This window comes from Mchenga conophoros, linkage group LG20 (assembly GCF_057382185.1).
Source record: "Mchenga conophoros isolate Kocher_MC1m ecotype Shallow Benthic linkage group LG20, M_conophoros_male_GT1.1, whole genome shotgun sequence".
Classification (NCBI taxonomy): Eukaryota; Metazoa; Chordata; class Actinopteri; order Cichliformes; family Cichlidae; genus Mchenga; species Mchenga conophoros.
Window position 1 is genome coordinate 32,916,175 of NC_140545.1, and position 12,320 is coordinate 32,928,494.

Genomic DNA, 12,320 nt, shown 5'->3' on the forward strand with positions numbered 1-12,320 from the left:
AACCCATCAGCATGGCTCCTGGGGTTTAACCACTTTATTCTGGTTCTTTATCAGTGACAGTGATAAAACAACCACACTTATGGCAAGATTGATTGAGCTGCAATACAGTGCTTCCTGTTGAAAAGTCTAAATTGTTTGTCCTTCATCTTAGCAAGTCTGAACTCTGCAAAGTCACCCAGCTGGCTGGCTTCAAACTCCTGGGCATGTGTACACATTTGGCATCCCAACTATGGCACAGAGTATTGTGCTTTTTTGGGGCTATGCCAAACACATTGCTCCCTAACAACCTCCCCGATCATCAGAATTCAAAGAGATCTTTGTCCTCTTTCCCCAAAATGAAATTGCAGTGGTGGAGATCCAGCACATGACCTCCGCTGTGCAGGTTCTAGTGATCGAAAAAGAGCTGACTGGGTGCGATCTGAAAATGGCAGCAGCACCAAAATCTATCATTCTGATATCTGCAGAGATTGTCTTGTTTTTTCCCTCTGGAATCAAAAGACAAAATGGATTTGAGAACCACCTGTGAACTTTACCAAACCTTCATCTGGTTTCATATTGTGGCCTAAAGAGCATTTCATCATCCAATCACCATTTCATCCATTTAGTGTTTGCTGGCCCTCTGCTGCCACCAACTGTGAATCAACAGAAGGCGTCCAGGCTTTCTTTCATAGTGCTACCAGTGGTCCAAGCATCTATGCACAGGTACAAGAGCAGCTCTGTACTAATCGACAGCTAAAAACATTATGCCATTTATAACTGAGTAAACGAGTCTTTGGTGTTTCTGTCAGTACTTAACAATCATATCAGTCTTAAGAGCTGCGAGTCTAAAGAAAAACGTCACCAGAGGACTAAAAATATCGAACCTGCTGCGCACGGCCTCACGCTCACACACAGCTGTATTGTGTTAATGAAAGGTTGTGGATTAGAAAGAGGGGTTTAGAGGCTAATTCAGGGCTCTGTCACTGTGGATGTGTGTGTTTACAGACACAGGATGTGAGGACATGCTCATACACATGTGTTTAAAATATAAAGAGGATGATGCTCCAGCACAGCTGCAGCAGCTCTCGTTTGCTCTCTTCATCCCAGCATCCTGTGTTTGTTTTCTCTTCCTCACGTTACATCCTTCTTTAGCATTTCAATCCAGAAATGTTTGAGCAGTTACAGTTCAGCCTCTTTTCTGAAATCTCAGAATTCAAGGAAACAGATCAGTCATATCGCTCAGAGTCCTAATGCACCATGACTGTGCTGTTTCACAGTTTGAACCATAAACAGACGGTGTTTTTGTTGTTCCCTTTAACATGATAAAATCCTTTAACTGTGTCTGTGGCTTGATGTCAGTAATTATCTACATTACATCTAATAAATGGCCACATCTTTGGTGAAATTTATTTTTGACAGTTTTAAACTGTTGCTAGAAAAAAAGAATCATTATTATTTTTAGGAGACGTGCACGCTGTGACTGAGCTCGGTTCCATTTCTTACCCAGATCCAGTCCCACGGTGCTGCTCAGCCGGCTGGGTGGGTAGCTCCTGCCCGGAATGCTGTGTGTGCTCCTGGAAACGGGAATCTGCAGCGTCAGGTCGCTGGCAGACGACGGCTTCTGCCTCACCAGCGCGTTAGTGGGGTACAGGAACTGTGCGTATGACACAGACTGACACAGAAAGAGAAAGATTATTATTAACTGAGCTCTGACCACAAGAAACTGTTTTGGATCATAAAAGCATCCATGAGAAGTAGGTCCACATTTTCTACCCTGCCATAGGTGTCCAGGTGAAAACCCTCTAGCCCCGGCAGCATTTCCAGGGTGGTAGAGATGTTTCCAGACGAGTGTCTCCTCCTGGGATGATTTAACGAAGGATCACTGGAGAAAAAAAGGCATCAAGGAAAAGAAAGAGAGCGAGAATTATTGATAAAATGTTGGTAAACAGCCTGCCTGTAAACACACAGCAGACGGCTGCACTGTCATACAGTAGGAATATTTGGTTCCCAGTTCTTCCGACTCGTGCCCTAGCTGAAACCAGTCCAAACATCTGCTGCATCTGGAGCAGAAACCCCTCAGTGCAGCTGGTTTACCTACAGGAAATTAAATTAAGGACAACAGCAATAAAAGATTCACAACACCATAAAACAGATTCAGAAGTTAGCAGCAGCTTCAGTTTGCCACAAGCCATCAGCTAGCATCGTAAAGAAACTGCTCGAGCGTTTCAGACGGGTCACGCTGTGGTTTGTTTCTCTAATAATCACAGTTCAGCCTCGTGTCGCTCCGAGACACGACAGACACTGAAAATGAATCGATGAATTAATCATTTATGAGCAGTTCATCACAGCCTGAGCACAACTGAAATTACACAAAAATACAACTTTGTTTTGCAATTATCACTTTTTTACTGCAGACTTAATTTCAAACTGATGGATTTTTATGATTTATAGAAAATGAATCCAAATAAATTTCTTTCTGGAACCGCTACAACAAAACATCTTTATTCACACTGAAAAACCTACCTCATTAAATATAATCTTACTCTCTGTGTAATACTAGATGTACACAGCATACGACTTACACCCTTTCACTGTACATACCAGTTCATTTCACAGGTTTAATTCTTTCCTTTTCCTTATATGATCTGACTGTACTTTAACCATTTCATAGTGATTGTGTGCTTTCCAGATGCTACACCTAATTCCCAGACTTCCTGGATTTAGTTTTTTATATTTTAACATGTCCCACAGACAACCACCTGCGTGACAGGAGCCATGCGGCGCCTCCCTCCTCCTCTGCAGAATCGCACGTTGGCTTGAATAAGATTTCAAACTAAACAGATAATCGTTTACGGGATGAAGGACACAAAAATGCTGAAACTCTGAAGTATAACACGTTGCTTTTTACAAACTAATTAAAAAAAAACCAACATTGATTGAATTAAAATGGTTGATATTTAATATATTTTCCATTGATTTTTTCTTACCTAATTTGTTTGTAATTTCAGTAAGTTTCTTCTGGCACCATCTGAAACCATCTATAAATGGGAACTAGAGGGAACTGAGAATGTGTTCATGATAATAGCTGCGTACATTACATGTGCGCATGGTGCGAGTGTGACATGACACAACATGCACTAAGACTTCTCAGAATTTCAGCTGAGAAAAAAAACGTGTGTTTGTGTGAACACAAAGAGAAAAAAATTGATCAGGATGACTTGTCTATTGGAGAGAACAGCATTATTGTTGTTTCCATTATTGTTTCTTCTTGTCGTTACTGTGAGATGTTTGTGTGTGATCGTGGTGTTTGTATGAGTCATCAGCCACTCAGACCTAAGGTCAGGTCAGAGGGCTCTGATGCACATGGGAAAAAATCATCCCCCTCCGAACAAACGGCTCTTCTCCCTCATACTCCTCTGCATCATCCCCTCTTCTACTCTCATGTCCCTTTGTCTCACAATGAAGAAACGAGACCTCGGCTACTTCTACTTCCCTACCTCTACTTCTCGTAAGTGTCCAAGCATTGTTCCCTCTAGTGATTTTCTGGGCCCCTTGTGCATTTCCTTGAAACTTGTGTATTCATTTTCTTTGTTGCTGTGCAGGATGAACCAGCAGTGTATGGGAACAGCTGAAAAGCTCACGTTTCTTCATGTTTAAAAGTCCATCTAATAAAGGTCTCGGATTTTTGAGAGCTGCAGGACAAACATTTCCTTTCACTCCACTTGGTTCACTCTCTTAGTTACGGCGCTGCCTCCTTCCTGCCTAGTGAACAGCGACAGGGGTAGTTACTGGTCTAAACCTCTGCTTGGGCTAAATCTCTGAAAACTTTTTATTCACATGCTTCTAAATTCATTTGATGGTCTGCACGAATCTATTTTTGCGAGTGAAACCTCCACGCTGTTGAGGCCATCACCAGCATCACCTGCCAGTAGAACAGCCTCTTTATCTCAGCAACCTCAAACATTTCCTTTCATGTGAAAACAGCTACTGGCAGGATGAAGATAACTATATATAAGGTTTCCTTCAGCCAGCTTGCTTCAGGTGAACTTAGGCCAGCGATGACCAATTCAGTAAATAACAGTTTTAAATAAGCCAGCAGTGTTTAAATCAACTTTCCACAAATACTTTTTTCCCCCTGCCATCAGCCCATTGGTTATGTCGAACCCTTTTTCTTGATTTCATCATGAGAGGCAGAAGGTGGGAGTACATAAGCAGATGTGTCTGTACGGATTACCTGAGGTAGAAGCTCTCTCCGTAGGGAAGAACAGAAAAGGCAGCACACAGAGACCTCTTAGCACAGATGAGCACGATTCTGAAACACAAACAAAAACACACATCAGTGGTTATCGTGTTTTGACATCTGTCCAGCTGAATTACTTTTCTCCATCTGAGGCATTTTGCTGACTAAACACACACAAAAACAGACAAAGTTTCAAAATGAAGACGCTAACTCTGCATCTTTGTGGTGAAATGAAGATAAAGCTAAATCCCAGGATAAATTTAAGGATTGAAAGTTTAAAGGATCATATCGCTCCTCAGCATGGCGTAATATTTACTCACCGTTAAAGAGCAAAACACACAAATGCACACTTGACACCAACTTAATTGAGTTAAAGGCTCCAGCTGCACCCTTACCCTCAATTCTGCTCAACTATGACATGATATAATAGAGTTTCATTATGGAGAACACAGTGTGTGCGTGCACGTGCATGTCCGTGTTTGTTTTTTATTGCAGCTCCTCTGAGTATAAACCCATCTGGAGCAGAGACTACAGCTTGCTGGCCTGGTTTTGGTCTCAAGAGGAAAATGTTTGCAGTCATTATATTTGGCTCAGGAACCAAGAGACTAAAAGATTATGTTTTCACACATAGTGAATAAACACACTTAGCTCAGAGCTGAACAGATAATTGTCCAACATGCAGCTTCTCGGTCAGTTAGAACAACTTTGTCTGTCAAGGCAACACAAGGTCAGCGTTTCAAGGTCTCCGAGTAACTGAAGCAAATGTTACCAATTTAGCCAAGGCACGGATCGGCTCTATAGTTCATCAGGATGCTGGCAGACCGAGCAGTAAATTTATCAAAGTAGTTATATAACCTGGATTAAACAATATTGGCCAGCCAGCAGCAAAGAGTCGAGCACGTACACACACATAGCCACATGCTAGCATGTCATTAGCCCATTGCCAGAATAAACTGTTTGGGGGGGGGGGGTTACCATGAACACATTTGTAGTAACAAACTTAATCATGCATTTAAATCACCTTCATCAACATGGATATTTTGAAAAAGACAACAAAGACAAAGAGGCTAAAGCTAAACCTATCCAGACTAAAGCTAACCAGACCTTGGTATGAGCAAAGGATCAAAGCAGTTATGACGAAAATTTTGGAAACGTATGAAAAAGAGAAACGGGTAGATGTTCTATTGTATGATGAATTTATAAACATACTGGAGAATAACATAAGTGTCTGATTTATCTTGTTATATAAATCTGCTGCACCTACTTTTCTTTGGTAAGAGAGTGCAATCATTTTCAGTTAATTACTCTCCAGTAGCAGAGCCCTTTATTTTCAGCTGTTTAATCGAGAGAAGATCCTGTAACTTAGTGCAGTTTGGGGGAAGCTGTGAAGTTTAATAATTTATTTTTATTATGACCGTAATATTTAGCATAGAAGAGAAGTTGAGGTTTTTTACTCAATGCTGCCAGTTAGTTCTTAAAAAGAAAATCAGGATCTGCAAAAATCAATATCAGCTGGTCTTTAATTGGCCAGTGAAATTGCAATTGGTGCATCCTTAGTTTAGCTGCTTACAGGCTGCTTCCAAGACTGCGTTTCAATTGTTTTTTTGGTAGCTGTGATTGGTGATTGGTAGCTGGCCAATCACATTCTTGGTTACTGCTTCAGCCAAGGTGTAGATAGTGGATAAAAGTTTACTTATCCGTAAGATTTAATGTGATGTCGCCCCACCCTTTGCAGATATAACAGCCTCAGTTCTTCTGGGAAGGCTTTAGGAACCTTTAGGAGTGTTTATGGGAATTTTTGACCATTCTTCCAGAAGCGCATTTGTGAGATCCGACAGGGATGTTGGACGAAGAAGCCTGGCTCACAGTCTCTGCTCTAATAGGTGTTTTATCGGGTTGAGGTCAGGACTCTGTGCAGGCGAGTCAACTTCTTCCACACCAAACTCGCCCATGTCTTTATGGACCTTGCTTTGTGCACTGGTGTGCAGTTGGAACAGGAAGGGTCCCCAAACTGTTTCAATAAAGTTGGGAGCATGAAATTATCCAAAATTATAAAGCATTAGAGTTCCTTTCACTGGACATTGCTTTGCACTTGTACACTTGACAAATGCAGCGTGCTCACTATGCTTACTAGAATTATCACTCCACCATCCGATGTAACTGTGATCACTTTTGGCTTCAAAACAAACAAACAAACAAAAAAGCTCACGGCAGCCAAAATGCTGATGTGCAGAAGCCAGTGGTCAATATCACGTAGCTACACATATACACTTCACACACTGACCGTCTCATCTGACTCCAGGTTTGAATCACAGACTGTTTAAATGATGCCAGTCAGGAAAACTGTTACCAAACAATATAAATGTATCTTTAATTATCCATTTAATTTATGATGTGTAGTAACTCGTTTTTATTTCTCTTCGCATTGGTCTTTGGCATCAGACTGAAGAACTGTTATGTAGTGGACTTGTATACACTGTTCTTTGTTTAGAAAGTCACAGAGGGATAAACATATGAAGAAGGAAGCCAGTTAATCCAAACACTGCCGTTTTTCTTACAGAGATGACATGATCCCGGTCAAACGCTTAGTACATCTTAATGAGGATCCAACTGGGTAAATAATTCAGTAGACTTTAACCTTAGGCTCAATAGAGACACGCAGTTTTAACCCATGTTTGCTAATTATGGTTCGGGATGTAAAACTGTATTACACTACTAAGTGATTTATCATTTAAAGGGGATGAAAACAGACTAAAGGGAGCCCAGCGGTTCAAAGTTTAATTCTTTAGGAAGCTAAATACGCAGCAGCGCGATGGAAAATTCAACATTAAAAGGTCATTAAAGCATGAATCATTACTCGTTCAATTTAGACAGGAGGCTGCTCCTCCTACCCTTCTGATCATCCCTCGAGACAGATTATGAGTTTGAATTTGCCGTTGTTGGTTGTGTGAGCCGGAGACACAAAAATACACACAAAGCTCGTTCCCTGTGATGCATGGGAAAGTCAAGAGCAGGAAGTCACCAGGGAGCTCAGTGGAAACAGCAGAGACATCGCAACACAGCTGCTGAAAACGTGACTGTGCTGGGGAGTCTGTCCCCTGCACCCATCCATTTATTACACCACATTTCACAACACTGGGGGCACATTATTCCATAATCACCTTCAAGGAAAACAGACAATGTTCCCACTGAGGACTGAACCACTGACCCAGAGCTTTGTCTATGTAGCTACACTGACAACAGACAAACAAAGGAAATTTATAGATAAAAAAATTAAAATGACAAAACATTTAGCATTTTTTTGTATGTTTCAAATCAAATGTAGACAGCATTATGTTCCAATTACGCTTCATCAGTGAAATGTATGCGTAGTGGAAGGTTTAATGTGACTTACAATTATGCTTTTTAATAAATGATATGCAACAGCAGAACATTTTCATCTTGCTGGGAACTAACTAGAGCAGAAAACTCTCCATTTCACCATTTCCCCCCAAAAACAAAACAAAAAATAAACTAAAAAATATATATAAATATAATTAGTTAACATAAATTTGATTTTAAAAAACACAACAAGAACTTTTACAATTCTTGGATGGATCTTGGTGGATATTCTACACTGTAAAAGGTCACCTACTTTGCTCACCTGTCACTTAAACTAATTACTAATATTTTACTGTTAAAGTACAAAAACGTTACCTGCTGGTTCAAAGATATCATGACCCCGAGCACCACTGACTGCTCGGCCCTCTTTTCAGCTGACTTATAGTTGTAAACAAGTGAGGTGGAAAACAAGCAGATGACATCTGTTTGCTTTCCATCACTTTGATGTGCAAAATGAGAGTTGGCATGTCAGAGTAAACTGATATATAAACAATCGACTGAAGCAGCATCTAACCACACTCTGCACACGTGCAGCTGCTAGCCTGCGGTGTGATAAATGCCGAAAAGTACCACACTGCCCATGCAGTCAGTTAATTTTGTCTACTCTCTGCAGTAGTTTATGTTTTGTCCATTTTCTTTATGCTTTCTTTTGGTCTCTTCACTTTCCACTCATCACTCAACTTGTTGCAAGAAATGGCTTGTCCCTCCCTGAGGTCTCGTCCTGTTAAAATGGAGGTCTTTCTCCCCACTCTCACCAAGTACATTCCCAGGGAGTGTTGTCTTGTCCCTGGGTTAAGTTCTTTACCTCACAAAATAAAGCACCTTGAGACGACTGTTATTGTGAGCTGTTTCTATATTTCACTGTCAATCAATGTCTTGGTTCTTTTTTCCAAAGAAAACCTTTTTTAAAAGGAAGTAAACAAGCAATTTTTACAGGTGACCTCAAGGTGAACCATTTAAAGTCTCCCAGGATGACCCAAACAAGGATCATGGGACACAACAGCCCATTCTGAGGGAAGACAGCTCTAACATTTCCTCTTCTCTGTGACAACATGGTGACTTAGCTGAATTTCAAACAGCACTGGTGCTCTTTACTGGATCTATTTTAAAACAATTACCCCTCAGTCAGTCTGTTATTATGTGATGAGCAGCCCTGTGGGCCCTTTTGACCCAGAGTTGTATTTATACACTCCACAAGGAAGGACACGAATACAATACAATAGAAGAGTTACGCAGAACAGAATGACACTGTCCAGGCTTCTCTGGTTCCTCTCCTGCTGTAAAGGCGACACACTTCTGCAAGTCAGCAGCGTATGTAGGGCTTAGTTCTGACAGAGACTTAACAATAACGGAAAGATCAGTGTTGTGACCTCTGTACACTGTCACAAAGGACTGCCCCAATGAGAAAGAAGCAGAAAAGCCTCAGCCAGTCCTCGAGTTTTGCGTTACAAAACGTACCACACAGTTTTCATTGTGATTCCTGAGCAGTCAATGTAGGAGGAACGGTTTGAAAAAGAGCCAGAGCATTTGCCATTGTAGCCTCTACTGATAGCGCACCTCTACATAAAGCTTTCACAGACCTCCACAAGCCTCAACCTGCTGCATCGACCTTGTTCCACATGCTGGGGGACATTAGGGATCAACATGCCTCTAAATACAGTCTACACCTTGGCTGAAGCAGCTGAATGACGTGTTTTTTACCTTCAAACTCAAATATAGTTAAGGGAACAACTTCAGACTCACTGTGGAGCCAAACGTGGGCAAAACATTTCGAAGATTTGTTGTTTTTCAGAGTTCAAGACCAAAGATTCAGTTTTTCAGTATTGTTTGTTTTTACTTTTCATCCTTTTGTGATTTGATAATTCAAAAAGCTAAATTAAAAGACACCAAATATAAAATGTATACAAAAATGGGATATAAAAGTCACCAGCACTTTATACAGACCTCACAAGAAAAATAATTGCACTCTGAAGACTTATATTTAACAATAGAGCTATAACAGAATGATACATATTTATGCTACAGTAGTGTTCAGCATGTTTGTGCTGCTGGTGACAAAACATGATCACACTGAGAAACTTTATTTATTTATTTTTAAAGGGGGTAGTAGATGTTTATATTCCTCGAAAAGGTTATTTTATCCTGTTGCTAGGTGGTTGCTAGGGAACTTATGGCATCATACCATGTCCTGTATAATTAAACCTTTGTAGATAAAAATGAGATGCCACTGTGATTAAATTAAAATGACGGGATACTTTTATTAGGTGTTATAGATGCTTATATGCTAAAACCAGATTATTTCAGCTCTTTGCTCGGTGATTGCTAGGCAACATAATGACATCATAATATTTGATATAGATATGAACCTTCAGGGTCCTGGTATGTACCTGTGTATTGCAGATTCTGAGTATTAAAGTAAGTAGTTTGTATTACTGCTCATTGTTAAATCTGATGGTACAGAATTGTGGGAGTCTGTGTGGCTCACCTGCTGCCTCTTGTGTCGTACTGTTTCATATTTTTGATGAAGTGAATCTTCTTGGTGTGTCGAGGTCTGGGAGAACCACCGGAGAGGTTACGAGTTCTGCAGAGAGAGAGCGAGACAGAAAAAAAACATGAATATTAATAAGGGCATTTGCTCTCAAATCTGTAAACAAGAAAGAGGTTGCCAGTAGACACAGTTTCCACTTAAAAGACACGCACACACACTCTCACAGAGTCACAGAATTAAGCCTAAAAATGCCTCAAGACGGAACGTTACCAAAGCTTCTTGAGCAAAACACATATTTTTCCATCTTTACAACAAATTAAAACATTCAGAATAAATATACAGCACAAGTTTAGGGATCACTAAAATAAATAAAATCTTCTTCTTCTTACAGTTCACATCTCTGAGTTCTAAACACATCCCGAGTTTGTGTGTCTGCCTGGTGAAGGTCAAGTTCTGAGCCAGGTTGTATCACTGTGCCGACCCTCATGGATTAAAACAACAGATCTCGACATGAAAGCGGGCCAAGAAGCTCAGCGCCGTGACATCACAGCAGTTACATAACGTTACTGACATCAGCATTAGTCTCACACACGTACGGCACCTACACAAGCTGAAACTGCATGTTACTGCACCGCGGTCATTTACATCGTCTCATGATGAACATCATGTCACGATGCAGCACAGTCGCCACAATCATGCACATACATTTCTGCAAACACATACAGAAACTTCCTCAGCGAGGGTTGCTCCTCATCTTACATGTAAGAAAAAACAAGGAAAAGTCCCATATTTCATTTATACTCAGAGGACCAGCATGCAGTGCTGCAGTCAGATCAGGTTACACAATGCTTTGAACTAAGCCAATAAACTGGCCACAAATAGAAACTCACATTTATAATGCTCTTGCTATTATTGGTTGGTGATGAATATTTCTCCTATAACTCTACACTAGATCATAAATACAGGATTATGCAACTGGATAAATACATCTGCCTCTCGAGTTGGTTTCTGTTCTTTTCTTCGGGGGGAGTTTGTTGTTTTTTTCTTGTTATATTTTGCTGATTTAGCTTCTGTGTTCTTGAGAATTTAAAACTACTGCTGTGTCCAAAATCCTCCACTCATTCACAATAGATAATATCAAATATAATAAATACTTACCACAGTAAGTGCTAGTAAAATTAAACAGGTGGAGGATCAACTAATAATGTTTGAACATCTACATGTTTCTCAGAAGTTAAAACGGGCAGAAGTTTACCAAACTGGAAAAAATATGCCTACATATTGTTTCAGAATAATGTTCTATAAAATAAAACATTGCATCTTCAGTGCATAATGTTTTCCAAAAACTTCCAGGAATCTGGAGAAATCTCTGTGCGCAAAAAACAAAGCCAATAAAATCAACATTGGATGCCTGTGACTTTTGGGCTCTCGTGATTCTGTCACGCCTGTGCACGCCTCGCTGAGCTCGGGAGCACTTTCAGAAATCACTGTGTCCCATCCACAAAATGCAGGTTAAATATCACATCTTTGGAAGAAGAAAAGATTGTATTGGTGCATTAGAATAGACAGCTTACACATCTGGAAAGGCACCATTAATGCTGAAAGGTATTTACAGATTTCAGAGCAACACATGCACTCGTCCAGATGACTTCTTTTCAAGGAAGGAATTGTATAATTTTTAAAAAGCATAGCTTTACAGAAGAGTCTGGGTGCTGAACTGGCTTGTCTGTAGTCCATCCATCCATCCATCCATCCATTCTCTTCTGCTAAAACAATCCAGGGTCAGTGGCCCAGCTACAATAAAGCATGAGGCAGGGTACACCTCAGACAGGTTGCCGTCCTGTCGCAGGGACAACACAGACAGACAACCATTCACACACACAGAATTGCCAATGAAATGAATGCCACTAAGTGCACGTCTTTGGATTGTGGGTGTGGACCCAGAGAGAGAGAACCCACGCAAACATGGGAAGATCATGCAAACTCCACACAGAAAGGCCTCGCCACATGGTGGATTTGAAGCTTCTTGCAGTAAGAGGAGTTAGGATACTGCACTGGCCTGTCTGTGGTCCAGACCTTTTACCAACTGAAAACATGTGAAGCACCATGAAATTAAATATATAGCAAAGGAGACCCAGGATGGCCGAGCAGCCAAATTTTAGCAACTGGTCTCCTCATGTTAAAGAGCAAATATTAGCACATATTATTCTAAAAATGGCACCGTTTCTCACT

General features: G+C 40.6%; 1 protein-coding gene across 1 annotated transcript in view; it reads right to left on the reverse strand.

Annotated features, from left to right (window-relative positions):
• cables2b (Cdk5 and Abl enzyme substrate 2b) overlaps positions 1–12,320 on the reverse strand; it is a 47,118-nt gene that overhangs the window by 12,438 nt on the left and 22,360 nt on the right. Inside the window, exons 2-5 of the mRNA XM_085259067.1 lie at positions 10,086–10,181; positions 4,214–4,291; positions 1,753–1,861; positions 1,483–1,651 (exon numbers count right to left, since the gene is read on the reverse strand). Coding sequence (XP_085115193.1) covers positions 1,483–1,651; positions 1,753–1,861; positions 4,214–4,291; positions 10,086–10,181 — 452 coding nt within the window. The remainder of the gene's footprint in view (positions 1–1,482; positions 1,652–1,752; positions 1,862–4,213; positions 4,292–10,085; positions 10,182–12,320) is intronic.